The sequence below is a fragment of the Nanorana parkeri genome, unplaced genomic scaffold (genome assembly GCF_000935625.1).
Source record: "Nanorana parkeri isolate BGI_ZX_2015 unplaced genomic scaffold, ASM93562v1 scaffold1350, whole genome shotgun sequence".
Taxonomy (NCBI): Eukaryota; Metazoa; Chordata; class Amphibia; order Anura; family Dicroglossidae; genus Nanorana; species Nanorana parkeri.
Window position 1 is genome coordinate 306,995 of NW_017307618.1, and position 21,331 is coordinate 328,325.

General features: G+C 42.7%; 1 protein-coding gene across 1 annotated transcript in view; it reads left to right on the forward strand.

The window, feature by feature from the left end:
- LOC108797839 (potassium channel subfamily T member 2-like) overlaps nucleotides 1-21,331 on the forward strand; it is a 147,594-nt gene that overhangs the window by 29,968 nt on the left and 96,295 nt on the right. Inside the window, exon 2 of the mRNA XM_018569525.1 lies at nucleotides 20,333-20,412. Coding sequence (XP_018425027.1) covers nucleotides 20,333-20,412 — 80 coding nt within the window. The remainder of the gene's footprint in view (nucleotides 1-20,332; nucleotides 20,413-21,331) is intronic.

Sequence of the window (21,331 nt, forward strand, 5' to 3'; positions counted from 1 at the left end):
GGGGGGGGGGGGGGGGGCCAAATGTAGTCTTGCCTAGGGCAACACAAAACCTAAATACACCACTGGGTAGCATCACATGCCCCCCTCAGTAATCAGCATCCACCGCCAGCTCCCAGCACCCCCAATACTCTGCTTTACCCAATAAAGCCAACCTCTAGACCTAAAACAGTGTTTAACTCTTGCAGTGGGGGGGCAACCCCATTGCAAGGGGAGTTTTGTTTTTTAGCATAGCATTTAAGTACAGTTCATGTTGGTGAGTGCTCATGGGATAGCGCATTAATGTTGCCCTTTTGTGTACTGTGTCTTTCAGAATTGCTTCTCTTACGTTGATTGATCTTCTTTGATTTTGATTGATCAATCTTACAGAACAGTCACGCAATGTTACCGCCATCCATAAGGATATGGCTCACCTATTACACAACTTGTGGCACACTTTCTAGTAATAATAACCTTTCTGAGAATGGTCAGCTTTTTGCATATACCTGTTGTAGTTGTCAGTGAAGGTTGGCTTCTGGCCGCCTTCCCCACGTCTCTCTCATTAGCTCTTATCAAACTCCAGAGCGGAAATCAATATTAACGGCGACTGCCAGCAAGATAATAAATACAAGACCATGGAGAGGAGCCAAGTGGGTTTCCATGGTAATGCCGAGTTTAGCATCCCAGAGAGACCCAGTCTGCATTGTGTTCTGCTTTTACTGGCAGCCTCAGTGACACAAGCAGTTTGGAAAAGACCTACTAAGCTGTGAGCGGCTTGAAACCTAATAATTCAGAGAACGGTGACGCCAGGGTCAGCTGTGACCATCACAACTCATTATGAATTTGTGCCAACAGAGTCTGAGGATGATATAATGTGTGAAGGAACAGAAACGCTTATTTTTCTTCATCTGCTGCTAGAGGGCGATCAGCGTAGCTTTAATTGCCTTGGGTTTAACGAATAAGTTAGTTAGGCACACTTGCGTGTTAGACGTTTAGCCTGGAGCTCTATTATGTACGCCGGGAATTAAGGCTATTGATGTACCACAAATGTTCAGTATACTTTAATTGAGAATTAAAGAGTCTGAAATCCTTCATTACATCTGTAATAGACCTCAGATGACTTTTACATATATTTTAGAGCTTTGGGAGCCTGTTAGAAATTAAATTATTCACAGCAAAGTTCTGACGGTGAAGAGATGCTTTCCCTTTTGGCTGTTTTCTCTTCCTATAAGCGGTGCTGTTCTCTTCAAGTGAATTTGTGGCCAGGCTGTGGGCATTCAACTATTTACATATCCTTTTACAAGTAGATGAGCTTTTAAACATGGCCTCACAGACCTCTGTAGCTGCAGACACCGTGGAACAATTCATCCTCCTTATCTCTTATCTTATCTCTTTCAGATTGTAAGCCCTCATGGGCAGGGCCCTCCTTACCATCTTGTCTTGAATTGTATTGCGATTGTAATGTCTTCCTTATATTGTAAAGCGCTGCGCAAACTGTTGGCGCTATATAAATCCTGTATAATAATAATCCCTCTGCAGCCCATTTTACCCTGCTCCCTATTCCCGGTAGTGATGCAGAAGCTTAGTTTACCCTGTTCCACCCTCCCAAATCACATGCCCTCTGGTAGCCCTAAATCGGATATACATATCTCTATTTTATTTTGTTCAACCCGCGGGCTGAATAAAAAAAAGAACAGATTCTTCCATCAACGCTCGTAAGCAAATCCCCCACTGTGTGCAGTGTACTGTGACTGTGGCTGCCGGAACTGTAGATAATTTTCAGACCTGCTCCAGTCAGCTGATTGAGGGATGCCGGGCGGAAGGGTGCCGACATTGGAACCCAGTGTGCAAATTTTGGCCCGTTCATCAGGAACCAGACAAAATTCATACCGTGTATACCCTACTTTGGACATTAGAAGGCTGGAAAACAGCAGACTTCCTGCTGGGAGGGGGAAGCTGAGTTGCTGAGATGACTACAGTGCTTTTACGGTGAACTTTGAGGATGTATAGCTACACGGTACCTGCAGCTACAGGTATCACTGAGGACTTGCTTGGAAGGTTATTTACTGCTTGTTAGCAATATGAAAAAAACTTTAATGTTTTTAGCCCAGAAACAAATTCACTTTCAGCAATCTTCCCTCTTCAAATGTTATGTCCACTTTACTCAGTTGTCCCCTAAAAAGTTATCCTCCCTCTTCAGTCAAAAGAGTGAGCTGTCCTGACACTTTTAATCAATTGTCCTCTCTTAAATCAGGCTTCTTCCTCCAATCATATGATCTTTTTTATTACATACTGTCCTCCCTCCAATCAGTTATACTCTGTTTCCCAGTCAGTTGTCCTCTCCTCTTCTCCCAGTCAGTTCCCTCTGCTCTCTGGATCATTTCTCTCTCCCTTTCATGCCATGGTCCTCTCTAGACAAGTTCAGATGCCTAAACAAGAGTGACTGACCATGCATGATTTCGCTACAGCACATTGGTTCTCCCAATAGAAGAAACTTGCATAGCCATCTAGGGTGAGCATGCATGCTTGTGAGGGTAGGGGAAAAGCTTAAGTCCTGCTTTGTCACAAGGAAAAACATGGAGACCAGCACCAATCCACCTGAGCCAATTGTTTCATGACGGCTCAGTCAGGGAATGTCAGGGAGAAATTTTAGACATAATTTCCAGTTCTGATTGATTGGGAGAATATTGAGGTATTTTTTTCTATGTTTGAAAGCACCTTTACCCATCATCATGGGTTATGTGTTGTTTAAGGTGGCAATGATTCCTCTCTATTCTGATCAGATGTTCCCTCTTTTTGGTGATTTTTTGCAAACTGTCAAACTTGTGAGCATATTGCTCTGTTTGTGGTTTTGCTAAGCATACATGCTTACATTTAAAGGGCCAATCCATATAAAATTTTATTTACGTAGCAGCTGGAGAGTTGAACAACCTAATTGGTATATATCTCAGGGAATTCACTGCTGGGCTTTCTGCCCTTGGTTTCCTAGGTCTCCCCTCCAACTGTCACAATAAATATGGAGATCCCACTTCCCTTCTTGTATATAAATTTTTTTGTGTGAAAATACAACATAACCAAGTTCTGTGCTCAATAAAGTAAATCTAAAATGATATCATCTCTAATCACAAGAAGTTCCTGGCAAAAGTCCAGGAATAGCATGATGACATCATAATGCTGGCTGTGATGATGTCATTTTTCTGGTAAGCTATATTTTTGATGAGAGACTAAGAGGGTTATTCACAGAAGAGCCGAAGGATCCGGCCGTAGCTTCGGCTGACCCTTTGGCTCGCTTCGGCCGCCTGGACCGAAGGGCTTCTGTACGGGCTATTCACAATAGCCAGTACAACAGCTGAAGGCAGCCGAGCGGCTCAACCGAGCCGAACGCATATGCTTCGGCTTGGCTGAGCCGTAGTGACAGGCAAAGCGTGGAGAAAGGTCGGCCGAATAAATTGCTTACATTTATTTCTATTCAGTGGTGCAGTGGTGACTTCTCAATACCTGAAATGAGGGGGATTCTGTGGTCCCGAGATACAACCCAGGACACAGCATGATCGGGACAGAGATGGGGGACTGTCCGGGATTCTATGGAAACATAGAGGAAAGATAGCAGAAAAAGACCAGCTTATCCATCTGGTCTGACATGTTTTTGATGATGTATTTATTTGAGGGTTTCATTTTGTGTTCTTTTAACATTTTTGGGTATAGATCTATGTTTGTCCCAAGCATGTTCAAATTGGCTTACTGTTCTCAATACCTCTTCTCGAAGTCTCTTCCAAGCACTTCTCTTTCCATAAAATAAAACCTTCTAAGGTTCGTTTTGATCTTTCCCCCTGCTAGTTGGAGGTCATGTCCCCATGTTCTTGATCTCAGCTTCTTATGGAAAATACTGCTTTCTCGCCTGTTTTGTTCTATAGCTTCCCATCACTGGGCTCATTATCTGGATTCATCTTATCCTTATCTTTCTGTAGGTGAGGTCACCAGAACGGGCCACTATTATATTCTAAATAAACTAAAGCTCTGGATAGTGGAATAAGAACCTCCTTCTGGTGATTCCTCTTTTGATGTACCCCAGAATTCTATCAGTTTTCCTCTCTGCTTAGCAACAATGTTTCCTTATTTTGTGATCATCTGAAATAAGCACTCCCAAATAATCTTCTTCTATAGTTCTGGTTCATAGATGACATAATCAGGTAGGTCACTGTGTGGGCAGTCCTTGGTTGTGCTCACAAAGGTCTAAAACAGATCAGTCCCTGCTGAGAAAGAGAGAGAGATACAATATACTCTCCTGATATAACATCAGCATTGTAATAGGAATGCATACTAGAGTTGTTTTTGATAATGCAATCAAAGCGTGCTTGAAAAATTCCTTTTATGCAGTGAGTGCTGCCTTCCATCTGCCCATCACTTTCATCAACTTCCTGGACTCCCAGTGTGCTTTGCATCTCCTTCCCTGCTGCTTGATATGCTGCAATCTCCATTTCTCCAGACTACATAGACCAGCATGCATTGCTTCCAGCAAGCAATGATAATGTTGCATTGTTCAGATGTTCAGTTGTAGATCAGATGGCAGGCTCTGTAAGAGTGGTGACACAAGGAACTGCATGAGGGAAATTGTGTCAGTGCATTGGGGAAGTCCATCCTATAGGCATCTTCAATACGTACGTTTACAAGGTTCTAGATGGATATGGTTATTAGGCGTTGGATAGAACTTATGGAAATTCAATATAGAAATCCATATGCCCATAGATACTCTTTAACATTGGCTCTGCTTGCAAAATACCTGCAACAGGACCGCACAGTTGCCAATCAGGCCTTTGGATGTTTCTGCTCTTGTTTATGCCTGATAATACATGCTTGGATCTCTATAACACCCTCAGAATTGGCCGTGCAGTATGTGTGCTTTGGCCTCTATTAAAATCGGTATTTGTTTAATACCGCAGAATACACAGAAGGGGCTTTATCAGTGTGTCAAGCATCTGTGCTGTATTTGCTTAAATGTGTTATCTAAGATTAACGGAAAACAGTGTTTGGGGAAACAGCTTTGTACAGACACATTGCAGATCTCTCTATCGTATATTTATTTTAACATCTCGTTTGGTTAGGAGAGATTAGCGGGAAAACACAATTTCTTTCACCAAAATATATATTTTTTTTAAAAAGGAGCCTTTTATTACCTCAACTGAAACCTTTTAACCTGATATATACATTGCATGGCTCATCAAGGGGATTAACCTATTAAACATGACATGGTCCTCGGTTCCTTCAGCCAACCACATCATTTCTCTCTCTTTGGCGCACTTTCCAGTCCGGCTGACCCTTCGCAGTAGGAGTTCAGATGTTATACAACTTGTTGACTGCAAGGTTCAGCACAAAACGCTTGCAAGAAGCCGGCTAATGTCTCCTAACATGATTTTCCATTCTCCCTATATTTAATTTAGAAAAGTAGCAGGGCAGGCCTCCCGCGCACCAGCAGGCCTCTATCGCCATGGCAACCCCCTTCCAGCATAAGTGGCCCTGCTACGCTCTCAGTCATCCTAACGAGGTGACATCGTTAGGAAGGGAAGAAAAAAAAAAAAGAGAGGGATTTAAACCTATTACACAATGTGGGAGGGAGTTAAACAGAAGCCAATTTGCTAATGAGCTGCTAATTTTTTCCTTTCGTTTGCTTCAGGGAGGCCTACTTGTTTGGCAGTTTTGTTTCAGCTTTGTAAGGCCTCGAGGAAAGTACTTTTGTTTGCTCTTGTCGTGAATTTATTAGTGGAAAGTGCCAACTCCAGATGAGTCTATACAAGTGTACAGTCGTTTAAAGAAGGCCGAAAGCTTGACTGGCCCGTGAGTTTCTTGGACGCAGGGGGGGCTCTTCGGATGGGGATGGACAGACCACAACACCGGACTGTAATTAGAGTGATCGACTCAATGAGGAAGTAGACCGGAAAAAAAAATGGCCGACCTAAAGTTTTACGGTAGATTCAATGGGGCAGGAGGAACGATGGATTCTGGGTAAGTGACAACTGCCAGTTCTTGCAGCCATAACTGAGCAGCTGAAGCGCTCAAGAGTGCTGCCACCCTATCAAAGTTTATCTTGATGGCAGCTTTTTGAGTATGTTAAAGAATGTATCTGACAAATCATATTGCTTTTTTTTAACATGCTTCTTCATTTTTTTTTTGATGTTTTGTTGATTTTAAAATGGAAATTAAACCAGCTTATGGCAAACCATCGTGCCATTGCAAGTTAATGTTTTCAAAATTGTTTTCCAATATAGGTATGTAAATTTCGGCGGCCATGTTTGCCCGTTTTCTATGCAGGCTCGGCTTCTTGCTCAGCAGAGTTACTGTGCCGTGTTCTGTTATCTCATTGCAAGTCAAGCAGACAGGGTCAGTCTACTTGATAACAGTAGGCTCTAGGTACTCCCATAATGTTCCAGGTAACTGGAGACCATGTGATCTTTTTCTTTAGGTTACATGATGGTCAGGATTTTTTTTTAATTCATGGTAATGCTAATAATGTGATTTGATAATGCTGATGTGTGAGCTCTTGATTCATATGATCTATACATTTTAATGATAGATCCAAAAAGCTGAGAAATATGGTGTCTGCCATTGCTGTACTCCTTCTGTAAAGTGCTAGATACCCGGCTGTCTCTGGCTTCAATACTTTGAGTCCCTGACCGGAAACTTAGAGTGAAATCAACATCTGATCTACATCCCGATTCCTGAATCTCAATCATGTTGAACTGGCATGACAGTCGGGTGACTATCATTTTCAAAAGTAGGGTCTGCAGTGACAGCTTGCTTAATCTTCTCATTATAGGTTTCCATTAATCAACACAATAACCATATTAATGAAAGAGGTAATGCTTGGATAAACCCATCAAATGTATTCCTTACAAAAACCACATTGAGTGTAGTCAAGGGTATACTCAGGGTATATACCACATTGGTACAAACTAAAACAACGGAACTTGGCAAGGTCCTGCTAGAGTTTACAATCTACTGGAAATAAGGGAAGTGAGACTTGAGGAACACATGGCTCTATTGTACTAGGAGATAGTTAAATTTAGTTATAGAACAATACTTTTATGTGTTCTTCATGATATGTTGTGTGCACACCGTCCTGCTTCGCAATATCATCTTTATTCGTATTCCTTTACCATGACATGTAAATGCAATGTTTCAGGGCCTCACAGGACCCCTTTGTCAGTCAAAGTGTCCTTTATGAACCTATCACCCGGCTGGGTCCTGGGAAAGGACAGAGATACAGAATTGCAGTTAATGGCAGATATTAGTGAATAATAAATGATAATAAATGGTTGTGGGAGAGAGTACGGTGTTTGAGAATAATTTGTATTGGAAATTTAAGATATATATATTATATACATATTGGGGTGGACAAATTAATGTGGGATTCAGGAGCCAGCTACATTGACAAGAACTAGAGAAAGCCTCAAAAGTTAGATGCCAGCTGTCATTATTAAGGAGCATTGGCTACCCGACTCTTAGGATTTGTCCAGTCCTTATTTATTATGCAATATGTAAGTTGTGCAATATGTAGAATTTGGCATCTCCACAAGTATCTAATATATAAAGAAGTAAATTCGGTAGATATAAATAAGATAAGATACTGCATGCAAGACACAGCAAAATACAGTTTTGCTCAACCACTCTTAGGCTGCATAAAAAATCCACTTACATATGTATACTAGAACCCAACTTTAAAATATAACATGTAACAAACATGCCATTATCAAAGCAATTTAAAATACATTACAAATTAATAATGTAAATACATATTCCTCTCCTACGCAATTACAATTGTATGCAAACACCTAATACTCAATATTTCCCCCATTACCTCTAAGTCAATTAAACTATTTGCTACTTGCGGAAACAAACTATTCCCCATACTATTTCTTTGTGTTGATACTGTACGCAAGCTACCTAAAGGAATTGGTGCAAACAAATAATTCCCAGTGATGCTTTAAACTGTTCCCAATTTTTACAGCCCCGTATTAACGGTTGATTTGAACAGACATCCTTCAACTCGAGGAGCCCAGAATCCATTCAGATGTCCTCACTACCCAACGCAGACTTCTCTGATCTGCTCCAATACAACTAGAATACCAAACTGTACAACAATACATCAATATACTCTCAGTTGAGCTATGGTAGATGTTTACCATCAAGTTCTCAGTGCTGCAGAATTTCATGCGACAGAACAGGTTAATTTGTCATGTTTGAGGAGATTGGGGAAGATTCACCGAGCTGACTCACTACCACAATAAGCTCCCTGCTGGGATCAATCTACACAGATTTGTCCAGTGTATATTCTACTCTTCAAACAATTAGCAAGTCATGAGGAAAGTGGACCCTTTTAACCCCTAAAATGCATTGGCTTTATCTGAATGTGTCTTTTATTAAAAAACACTATTGGACTTAAAGTGACAATAAACTCAGGAGTTAAACCTTAAAAATACATTCAAGTAGCCGAATTATTAACGAAAAAATGTATCTTATTTGTATATCACTCTGCTGTAGATTCTCAAATCATCTCTGAATTGGTGCTGACGTTGTCCTTCCTTCTGGAGGGGGGTTACTTTTGTTCCCCATGGTCCCTGTGTGTGTGTGTTGTAAAGTAGCCATCGCTCCAAGCTCACCGCTCTGATGGACTACAATCTCATGTTATGTTTACTAATTTGCATTGTGATTGTAGTCCATCACGGGAGCGAGCTTGGAGCGGCGGCTACTTTACAACACACACACACAGGGACCATGGGGAACAAAAGTAACCCCCCTCCAGAAGGAAGGATGGTATCAGCACCAATTCAGAGATGATTTGAGGATCTACAGCCGAGTGATACACAAATAAGATACATTTCTGTTAATAGTTAATGCGGTTGAATGCATTTTTAAGGTTTAACTCATGCTTTAAGTGTCACTTTAACGCTTCTGGTGCTTTCCTTCCCGTACATGAGCCGATTTGAGACATGCCGGTCCATGGCCGTTACTTGAGAGCTGCTTTGAAACAAAAAACTACATCTTACAAAGCTAGGGTTGGATTACCTGCACCTCTTCTGTACCTTCTAGCATTCAAAACCTAACAGAGGTTTTACCCTTCCCTATGCTATCCAAAACTGAAAAAACAAGTTCTGGCTGAAATTCCACTCCATGTAGAGATGATTGATTTCTCTTATTTTCTTTAGGTATTGTCACTTTATTAGTTGACCAATAGGGATTCTTTCTTCTTTATATATATTTTCACCTCTGATGACCCTATCTATGTAATAAGGAGGGCTCATTTCTAGTAATGAGTATTTTACAGTGTTACATTTTACAATTTCTTGTTTTAGATACTGTATTTGTCTATACTAATTTGTTCATATACATTTTTGTGTAACTTTTGTCTTCGTTGTACACATACATTTAATCAAAGACAAAACAGCTCACATGCTATATCCGACTTCTCAACTCGTCCTTGCAATAAAAGTTCCAAAATGCTGCACTCCGCAAGATCTTTACTGGAAAATAAAAGTCTTTATTCACGAAGCAAAAACCCCATACTGCCCATAAATCGCCTCCTGGCTCCTCAACCTCTAGACTAGAGCTTGGAGATCGAGGATAGGAGTTTTGTCCATTCATTTTGCCTGTGCTAGACAATGAAGCTAAATGTATGACAACTCAACCAGTACGACTGAACCCTGAATGAAGGATGAGTATAGCTGTACTTGGTATTTATAACTGTAGTATTTAGTGGAAGATAAAAGTCTTTATTCACGAAGCAAAAACCCCATACTGCCCATAACTCCCCTCCTCGATCTCCAAGCTCTGCAGGTTGAGGAGCCAGGAGGCGATTTATGGGCAATATGGGATTTTTGCTTCATGAATAAAGACTTTTATCTTCCACTAAAGATCTTGTGTAGTGCAGCATTTTTGAACTTTTATTGCTTGAAACAGCAATCTACAGTTATAAATACCAAGTACAGCTATACTCATCCTTCATTCAGGGTTCAGTCGTACTGGTTGAGTTGTCATACATTTAGCTTAATTGTCTAGCACAGGCAAAATTAATGGACAAAAGAAAACACACTGCCTTTAGTAGGACCTGTTCACTCCAATGCTTTCCCGTGGGTTGGTAAAAAGGCTTTTTGTGTGTCAAGGCACAGTGACACTCATGCAAACACAGACAGAACAATGTGATTTGGCCCTAATAGGTATAAGTGGGGCCTGAGTGCTTGTATTGAGCGACAGGATACGTTTTGCCTTCAGACAACTTAGTAATTTGTACATTTTTCAGATCAGTGTCAAGTAGACACAAGTAAGTGTATGTATGAAAAGTGTGCTAACAAGAAGGTTATTATTGCCCATCACAACCGATCAGTTATCTGTTGTCATTTTTGTAGTCCAGACTTGATATGACCAAAGAGAACTTTCTTCTACCTTCATAGCTTCTTGTGGTCATTCAGCCATTTTTATTTTTCTGTACACTGGGCTGTGCATGTGCAACTCAGTGCACAGACCCGGCATGCCGAGATGAAGTAAGTCCCATGCACATGCCCGGCCAATCAATCAGCCAAAGACCTGAAACCCAGCAGAAGACTTGGAGGAAGATGACAGCACTAGCAAGGGAGGAGCGCAGCCCTGGAGAGGTTCGCTTTGGCAGTTAAGCCTGCCATATTGTGCTAATATGCTGTGCATAGTACACATTATGGCTAAAAACTGCAGGGTCTCCCCTCCTTTTAAAAAAAATTACTTTACTTTCGCTTCAAGTGGTTTATAAAGGGTTTTTCAAACAACTTTTGCCTAATTTTCCTGGTGCCTACATGGCAGCATACCCATGATTATGGTAAGCACCGATACAATTTTCCGTTTCTCATGATTACGGTAAGCATTGATACAATTTTCCATTTCCCTGGTGCCTACATGGCAGCATTTATCATGGGTACCCAGAGCAGCGCCCAGCAGAGAAGAGAGAAATTAAGGATGCACTGCATATTTGCCCGAAAAATGTTACTTTGGGCATTTTGCCCAAAGTACAATTTTCATCTGATATGTTTCAGCGGTCAAAATTTTGTTGCTTCCCTAATGGGTAAGCTACCATGGTTAAGCACCAGAAAAGGTAAGCATGGCTACAATTTCCCATTTACCTGGTGCCTACAAGGCAGCATATATCATGCGTATACTGACATGGGTAGGCACCAGGAGAGGAAAATTAAGGTAAGCATTGATACTGTACAGTTTTCCGTTTTCCTGGTGCCTACATGGCAGCATATATCATGGGTATGCTACTATGGATAGGCACCAGGAAAGAAAAATTAAGGTAAGTATTGCTACAATTTTCCATTTTCATAATTTTCCCCATAGACCAAAAATGGTCATTTTGGTATAATTGCTCCTTTTATCCCTATTCGCTATCTACTCTACCCTCATTCTGTTTGTGACTCCTGTTGAACCTCATGTTCTTCCACCATTTTTTGTTGTACCTCATGTTCCATGTGACTTCCATTCCCCTGTCAAACTTCAGAAAGATTTATTTTGTTCTCCTTCCTTCGGCAGCTTTCCACGGATATATAAATCCCCCCACGTGCCCCTTCATCTCTCTAGCGCATTAATCTTCCCCCACTCTTCTCTCGTTTCAGCTGATAGAACTGTGTTTTCATTCTACTGTCAAGCATGAAATTGTAGCCTAACCTGGTGGAAAGAACAGATTGTAGAATTAATTTTCAGATGGGGATTTTCATAGTCGCTCTGCTCCTCGTCAGGCCCTGCACTCCTGCACCCTCTATCCCTCCTTACGTTAATTAACCGAAATACCCGACAATAGGCACCTTCCAGCTGGAGGTAATTGTGGTGCAGGCACTCGTGCATGTAATAACCTCCTGCTGTTTCCATGAGAGAAATATTTCAAGTGGAACTAAACCCCGAAAAAAGTGGCAAATACTCAATGGCAGGGGCCTGATTTATTTCCTTGGCTTTGGCCATAGTGACCTGCGGTGCGTGTTACAAATAAAAAGGAAATACGAGGCTAATGGCGCTTTCTATTCATCCTCGTATCGCAGTAACCCGGGTTGATCAATTAAAAAGACTTCTAATGCTCTCTGCCTTGTTCGGCAAAAATAATTTTGCATTCAGACGTTCGGCGTACACCAGACGAATTGTAATAGCCGATGGCTGCGCTCAAGATGGGTTTCAGTGTCATTTGCTCCTGTAGCGATTGGCTTGTTTTGCATTAGCAAAATGCACGACTTGTACGATGTGCGCTATAAATACAATGTTAAAATTCAAATAGCTGCTACAACATTTGTAATTCAGTACAGTCATTCTTGTGATTTACATACATTTTCCACTCCCACAGCCAAACAAATGATAAGCAATATGTCTAAAGCCCGGGATAGAACCTCTGTTAGGGTTTTACTGTTGCCTGTGTATTTACCCTCTCTATTTGTGTCGGTGACCTTTGTCCCCCAGGACTGCCTAAGAGGCGTTTCAAGGTGTGTGCAGGGGGTGAGACCCGCACCGGGTGACACCATCAGAGGGGGGACACAGTCATTTTGGTGTCACCCCCGCTCAAAATTCAGGAATTCGGTCATGGACCAAGAGCCCGACACTTGCACGAGAGAGGAGGGGACCCAGCGACATACCTTATTCCGCCGGATGTTACCTACAATGACTTCTGCCTCTCTATTACATGCAGGACTAGGGTTGCCACCTGTCCAGGATTCACCTGGACAGTTCGGGTTTTGAATGCTGTGTCCGGGTATCATGGCAGCCGAAACCCGGACACAAGATGTCAGGCAGACGGGGGCAACCAAAATTAAGATAGGGTCTACTGGCCCCCCACTGAAAATAGTGTCAACTATGATATTTACATATGAATGGGTGGCGCTATTTACATATGCATAAGTCCCGACCCATTCTCCCCTCAAAAAAAATTGCTTGAAAGAAGAGAATATAAGGCAGGGGTGGGCAACTCGGGTCCCCCCAGCTGTGCTTTAACTACAAATCCCATCATACAACTGTAACTGTCAAGCTTGCGATGCCTCATGGGACTTGTAGTTCTACAACAGCTGGTGGGCCGCTCATGATGTAAGGTAGGGATTCACAGTTAAGTTGGTCACGCAATACAATCTGTTCAGTGTCTTTATTTACTAAAAACAACATGGTCTTTGCAGTGGCGTCACAAGGGGGGTGCGGCCCGCACCCGGGTGACACCATTGGAAAAAAGTCGGGCAGTCGGTCATGGGCCGAGAGCCCGACAGTGTCAGTAGAGAGGAGGGTACAGTCTGTGTACCCATTGCACTCAGAACTGCTGCTCCATGAGATAAGAAGTGGGTGCAGCAGGTGTCAACGGGTGGCTTCCGTCAGAGTATAAGTAAAAGATTTACACCGGCACTCCAAAGCAAATCCAGTACGTCTATTTATTCACTTATTTTTTGCAAATGCAAAACACAAAACACAAGATACAACGTTTCGGGGTCTCACAGGATCCCCTTCATCAGGCAAACAAGTGAGGAGAGGAGGGGGCCTGGCGGCATACCTCATCCCACCGGGTGAACGTCCCCTCCTCTCTCTGCCGGCGCCCATCACCAAGATGGCCGCCGACGGGCATCAATTAGATGACCGCGCATGCGCGATGACGTCACGGCGGGGTGTCACCCGGTCTCCGCTCCAGGTGACACCCGGCCTCGGGACGCCTCTGGGTCTTTGGTTAGACAGATAGTAGATATTTGCACTGCAAGTCCAAGTCCAACGATATACCAATGGACATTTTGTACTGTATTTATTGATTTGAACAAGCTCCTCCCCACTCTCGGTAAACCAATACTTAGGGCTAACAAAAAAAAAAATTTCCACCTTGATCGGCGAGTGATTTAAACATGTCCAACCACATTCTATCAGTTAATTGGATCTTATGAGAGCTTTATAGACACTCGTCTTATACTTCCCCACGATTGCTCAAGCCAGACCTTGAAAATTCAAAGCTAAACCGGATGATGTTCGGCTTGCTCTCTGCGCTGCTCATCACAAACAATTGCCATATTTTTTCATATAAAATTCTGTTTTTAGCTCCTTTCATCATTTTTCTCATCTCAGTGCCGCTGATTGTAAAGTGATATTGAAGTCAAAAGGTCTTTAATTTATTTCAAGGGCTGATGAAATCGCTTACAATGGATGCTGCTTCTTAAAGTTTAAAAGTTTTACAGGGTTATTCAGTAAAGGGTGAAGAGTTTGGAGAAGGCAGGAGAAGGGAATAATCTAGGACAACATCGCTGATTTGGAAAAATTCTCCAATTCGACTCACTTTCCAGCTCCGCTATGTTATCCTACATTGTTCACTTCTCCTGCCTTCTCCTAACTCTTCACCCTTTTGTGAATATCCCTGATAGTTACCTGCAGAATCTGCTGGTCCTCTAAGCACTGGCTCTGATATCCTGTTTTAGGGGGGCTCCTTTCCCTTGCAGGGTCCAATGGAGCCACCCTTGTGTGTACTAGTAAGCTGTATGTGTCTGCACATTCAGAAAGTCACAGCAAGGCAAGCTACTTCCCTCCCCCCTGATCCTGCCTTCTCCATGCTAGTAGATGGATGGCTGCTGGCGACTGCTCTCTCCCTTGTGATCTTGTACTGGACAGGAAGTTCAGAGAAGCCGAGCTGAGAGAGTTGGAGCTGTTTGGAAACATGATGACTATAAGTGCTTGGGGCAAAATGTAAATAAATACTTTGCTGGGCAATGTATGTTTGTTTGATCCGAATTCATTATTTAATGAGAGTTTAATACGACTTATATGGTATGTTAGCTACTGGGTTTACATCGTTTTTACAAATATTGATAGACAAGAAACTGTGTTCATGTTTCAATCTGTTAGTACAATCTAATTTACATAAAACTATGAAGTGCAAGGGTCCACCGGCTTTCTGAAACAATTCTTTTATCAGATATCCGACCCAGTGGTGTCACAAGCGGGGTGTGGGGGGTGTGGCCCACACCCGGGTGACACCATTGGAGGGGTGAGTCATGTGTTTTCCATACTAAGGCACCATTCATACTCTTCCTTGGTGTTGGATGCTACAACACTCTTTACATGTTCTATGGAGGTCGAGCTCATTAATTTCTAATGTGACCCCAACATGAATACATCTGCGAAAGAAACTCACACATGGCTTCAATCACTTTTGTCTGATGGAGGGGTCTATGTGCTATTTGGGAAACATGCTTTCTTTCTTATATGGGATCAATCAATAGCTCAGGAAGATCTATATGGTGTGCTGGTGACATGCTTTTCATAGTGAGCTAGCTTGCTACGTCAGCATCGGTTGATGCCACATCAGCACCCTGTTGTTACCAGTCATTAAACTGCATGGAGCGCACCTGAATTGATATTGCAAACCCACGTGACCCTCATCGCACATCAACACATGCAAAAGAAAACATCTCCATTGGCTTATCGGGTGCATTTTTTTGGTTGGTGGACGCGTGTTGAGGACCCATTAAAATGAATGGTTTCATTCAGCGCAATGCGTGTCAATGCACCAAAGAATGTGTGTGACTGTTACAAAGTTTGTAAGGTTGAATAAAGACCAAGGTCTATCCAGTCCAACCTATGTATGGGTGTGTATTTTTCTGGCTTTACCAATTCCCATATCAAGTGAAATATCCCTTGCCAATTCTACGATTGAACCCCTTCTCTTCTAACCTCTTGTTGTGTCCCCGGGTTCTCAATACAGTTTTGGGATTAAACAGTTTATTCCTAATATTGGGGTCTCCATTGATGATTTTGAAGACGGCAATAAGGTCCCCTCTTAATCGCCTCTTTTCTAAGGTGAATAAGTTAAGATTTTGAATGTGGTCTTCATAACACAGACCTTCAAACCCTTTACATTAATTTTGTAGCCCTCCTCTGAACTCTCTCCAGTTCCAGGATGTCCCTCCTGAGAGTTGGCGACCAGAACTGTACCGCATACTCAAGATGGGGCCGAACCAATGATTTATAAAGTGGAAGTATTACTCTTTCATCCCTTGCTACAATTCCTCTTTTAATACACGCCAGTATCTTGTTAGCTTTGCTGGCTGCTGCTTGGCATTACTATTGCCAAATCTATGATCTATGAGGATCCCCAGGTCTTTTTCTATGTCTGACTTTGCTAATATAGCAACCCCCAAGTAGTAGTTTGCGTACAGGTTCTTTACTCCTATGTGCATAACCTTACATTTTTCAACATTAAATCGCATTTGCCATCTTGTAGCTCATTCCTCTATGGACCTCTAAAAGTTTTTGGAAGATGAGTCGTGCACCACCAGCTTATGAATAGCACTTCAGCAGAAATATCTATTTAGAAATCATTTTTTAAAGGGTCAGTCCACACATAGGTATATTTTATTGGCTGGAGGAACACTTGGTGGGCTGAATCTGCTTCTGGCATCTTATATTTCTTGTATACTACAAGAGCGAGATCGTCCTGCTGAATTCCTGCCACCAGGAAGTTTGGGTTCCTGTCTCCCTATGCTTGTTCTTGCACCTCCTGTTGCCTTCTCCATAATTATTGCAACAGGAAAATTAGGAAACCGATTGCAAAAACGGGGGAAAAAGGAGTAACGCTAAGAAAAGAAAAATAAATAAATAAATATATATATAAATAATTAGGAAACCTTCATAATGGCCATACTCATCTTCAGGTGGTTTAGCTTTTTGGCATCTTCATAATTTATTTATTGTTATTGCTGGTATTTATAACTCCATCAATCCTAAGGTCCCTATCTCATATGCATATATACTAGGGCCAATTTAGACAGGAGCCAATTAACCTTCCAGCGTGTCTGGAAATATAATTTTGGAGTGTACTGACCCTTTAAACGCTAGCAGCTATGCAGGCCGGTCATTAAAATCAGAACGCACACTCTGAAGGGAAACATAGGCTTCAGGAGGAATCAGACCAGCAAGTATGCAAACATGAGTTAACTAATATTGACATGTCTGGGCGGACTGATTGCTTATTTTTTTCCTCTTTGCTGTGCAACAGATACTATAGCAGATGGTGCATGAACAGACTATAAAAAATATGGCTGTGTGTTCCAAGCCGGGGCGGCAGTGGAATGGTTAACATCCGGTCCTGTGTGCGCAGCTGTGTGAAATGATCTGAGAAGGCTGCCTGTGTAGAGTCTCAGTGTTTCCGAGATAAAGGCTGCTGCTCCGTAGCAATGGTTGCACCGCCACGCAGCAGCTGCTTTGTTATGTAATTGATACCGGTACTGGCTGATTCCTGCTGCGACCAGCAAACTGCGGCCAGGAGAAATGTGTTCTCATGTTGTCAGGTCACATCCGAGGCCTGAAGAATCCTGGTGCATGGCTGATTACATGGGCTGCCTAGGGCATATTGGCTTGCACAGGTGATAACCGGTGAAAACATGTGGCCCCATTTTCAAAATATCCAAAGCACGATCTGTGTTGCCTCAGTCAGTGAGCTGGAGAATCAAAGTCTAAAGTAGTATGGCTGCAGAAAAAAATATATAGTTCCCCAGCAATGGTTAATACAAAAGTGCAGCTCTGGCTGCAGTACTCACCGCCTCTTCCGCGCTGTCCATCGCAGTAATATCTTACTGCCACTAGATGCCCTCAGTCTTCAAAGATGATTGAAGACCCCTTTCATTCAATCAGGAAGACTGAGGATATCCTGTGAGTACAGGGTGTCCTGGACCCACCCCCCTTAAGGGGAGTCAAAATGGAACCCTGCACTCACAATGTAATATTGCAGAGAGAGGTGTTGATGCCATGTCATCAACACTGCTGTTTGCATCAGCGAGGACAGCCCACTGCTAGAGAAGATCAATAGAGTAAAGGGCCTCATGTGTCACAAGACTGGCCTGAAGACATCTGGAAAAGATAAACATAAAACAAGAGCAAAACATACTACCAGCAAGGGGGAGCTCAGAGTTGGGGTTTAATGCAAACACTTCCTGAGATAATTATGTTAACCACCTTCTAACGATGGTTCTCTGGCTATTAGGCTGACCTAATGTCTTCAGGTTTCCAAGTCACTGACAAAGAACAAACATGCAGGAAATTCAGTATATTTCTGTGTTAGTGACTCAAAGCATGTTCAATGACAGTCAGGCAACTGACATTTGCAGAGTGAGATTTACCAGAAAGGGATCTGGTAGCAGATATACTAGACTGGGACCTGTGTGTGTGTATGGTTGCCTAGCAGACCAGTCAGCTGACAAACTGCTGGAGTGTGGGCAGAGTTAAAATTGCAGAAGTCTGTGGCAATCAATTGGCTGCTCCACAGCCCTTACGCCCCATTCACACTGAGCGACATGAAAATCGCGCGATATTGCGCGACTTTTTCCTATTGGGCTGTATGCAATAAGGAGCAATATCGCTCTAAATCGCTCGAAAAAAGGGTCATGTAGGAGCGACAAGCTACCAGCGACGAGCTACAAGCAATATTGAGCGATATTGAGCGATATTGAGAGGCGAGATGTGAACAGCTCCATTGAAATGGATTGGAGAAGCTACATAGAGCAATATCGCGTGGAAATATGAGCGATATCGCTGCAAAAATTGCGCGATAAATCGCTGTGTGAACGGGGCCTTAAGGTCCCCACACACCTTACGATAATCGCGGGAAATCCCGCGATTATACGATTATCGTAAGGTGTGTGGAAGCCGTGCGACCTCTACTACTGTAAGGTTGCACGACTTTAAACTTACGAACATGTTTCAAAACCCGCGGAGCATCGTATGATGTTCAGCGGGTGTGTAGCATGTTCGTGAGATAAAAGCCGGACGGGCCCGTTTGCGCAAGCGCACACTGCCCGTTCGGCATTGCTGTCATCAGAAGCCCGCCCCTCAGGGGGCGTGGCTTGCGATCATCACAAGTACGATCTGCCTATGCAAGATAGGCAGATCGTACGTTTTTCTAAGTACCTTACAACAACCATCGCAAGACAAAAGTCTTGCAATGGTTGTAAGGTGTGTGCCCAGCCTTAGAGTGCACTAGATTGTCTGCCAGATTTGTATTTGCTTGCGTGTATTCTGCCAGCTAAATTTGTGTGAGTCTTCATCCAGTGGTGGCCAGTGGTATTGCAGGCTGTGATAAATGTTTCAAAGCACTGCTTCATCTGCCCAAAGTAAGCTCTATCCTTGCTTCTCTTCCACCAAACAAGGACTACGCTCCAGTTAGCAAACCACCATGGGCGACCTTCCCTGACATGGTGCCACATTGAGCAAACTTTATTTCATGTCTATGGGTACCCTAAGGTGGGTCTTGATAGCTTCCAAGAGGCATAGCAACATTTTATGTCTGATATCAATAAAGAACATGCCTTCTTGAGTAATAGGACTTATGCAATGAAGAGCATTCCAAAGGAAAAGTAGTCTTCATGCCCACAGTATCCACAGATATTCTTAGTTTATTTAATTGCTATATGTTAGAAGAAAACATGCTCACCAATGAAACCACAAAGCTGCTCATCCACTCACTTGTTATCTCTCGTCTCGACTATTGTAACTCCCTCCTCATTGGCCTTCCACTACACAGGCTCCTCCCCCCTTCGGTCTATCATGAATGCAGCTGCTAGACTCATCCACCTAACCAACCGCTCAGTGTCTGCATCCCCCCTCTGCCAATCCCTGCACTGGCTTCCATCCCCGCCCCCTCTGCCGATCCCTGCACTGGCTTCCAATAGCCCAAAGGATAAAATTCAAAATATTAACAACCACTTACAAAGCCGTCCACAACTTTGCCCCCGGCTATATCTCCAACCTGGTCTCAAAGTATCACCCTAACCGTCCAAAGACCTCCTGCTCTCTAGCTCTCTCGTCAGCTCCTCCCATGCTCGCCTCCAGGACTTCTCTAGAGTCTCTCCCATTCTTTGGAACTCCTTACCCCAACCTTTCTGTCTTTCTCCCACTCTGACTGCCTTTAGGCGATCCCTTAAGACTCATCTCTTTAGGGAAGCCTATCCCACCTCAACCTAACCACTGAACTATCACTTTCTCAAACAATTCATCCCCACACAGCTACCTCCTCATGTATCACTTGCCCCTCCCTCTTAGATTGTAAATCCTCACGGGCAGGGCCCTCCTTACCATCTTGTCTTGAATTGTATTGTAATTGTAATGTCTTCCCTATATTGTAAAGCGCTGCGCAAACTGTTAGCGCTATATAAATCCTGTATGATAATAATAATGCTATCATCAAAATAATTCTATAAGCATGCTACAAGCAAGAAACAAAAGGTGTTGTAGGCAAGGACTTTTTATATACTGTATGAGGTGTATTAACACTTTTTCTGAAGTGGTGTATGTCCAAAAATCCAACATTTTAATAGATGCTTATTTTTTTTTAATCTTTTTTTTTTAGGGTCCTGGTAGAATTTTATGTGAATGAAAACTCCTTCAAAGAGCGACTGAAACTATTTTTTATAAAAAATCAGAGATCAAGTAAGTATTTCAGACAACCGAAAAGTGTAGAAATAGAAGAAGAATTTAGAAGCCAAGCAATAAAGTGTAGAACCTGTTCTCCGGGAAGAATAAAGCACTGGGCTTCAGTCATTCATTTTAGACATATTGGTTTCCTGTCTCCTGGGATTTGTCCGAATCTGTACAATCTCAAGCTATAAATATGGCCAAAGGGAAGCTCCGAGTTATAATGTGGCTTTGGCTGGCTAAACATGAACCAGGGAGAGCAAGTGCTAGAGACAGATGGACTGGATAGAGGTGTTCTCTACACGCTTTACAAAAGGTTTTTATTGAACATCTGATAATTAATTGTTAGGTAGGGAAAGGAAGTACATTAGGGCAGTGGTTCTCAACCTGTATAACCTCAGAACCCATATTTGTCCTTGGTCATTAAGTCGTGACCCAAGTTGCACTGCAATGGAACACATGGCATTGCGGTACCGTGCGTTACGATGTGGGCAATAGAACTGTGGGTGGGAGATACGTTTGGGGTGCCATTCAAATGAATGGCAATGCAATGTACCTCTCACACCAGAACTCGTGGTAGATGCGATTGTGTGGTACAGTCTGTTAATCGTACGGGACTGTGCGATTAACGCACTGTACTAGTGTGAACGTGCTCTCAAAAACTCTCCCTATCTTATGAGAACTGGAGTGGATCCTCAGCCTGAGGTCCAGTGTGGGCTGCTGTGCTGTGCTGTAGCTCCATCCATATGACCAATAGCCCAAAGGATAAAATTCAAAATATTAACAACCACTTACAAAGCCGTCCACAACTTTGCCCCCGGCTATATCTCCAACCTGGTCTCAAAGTATCACCCTAACCGTCCAAAGACCTCCTGACTGCACTGGCTTCCAATAGCCCAAAGGATAAAATTCAAAATATTAACAACCACTTACA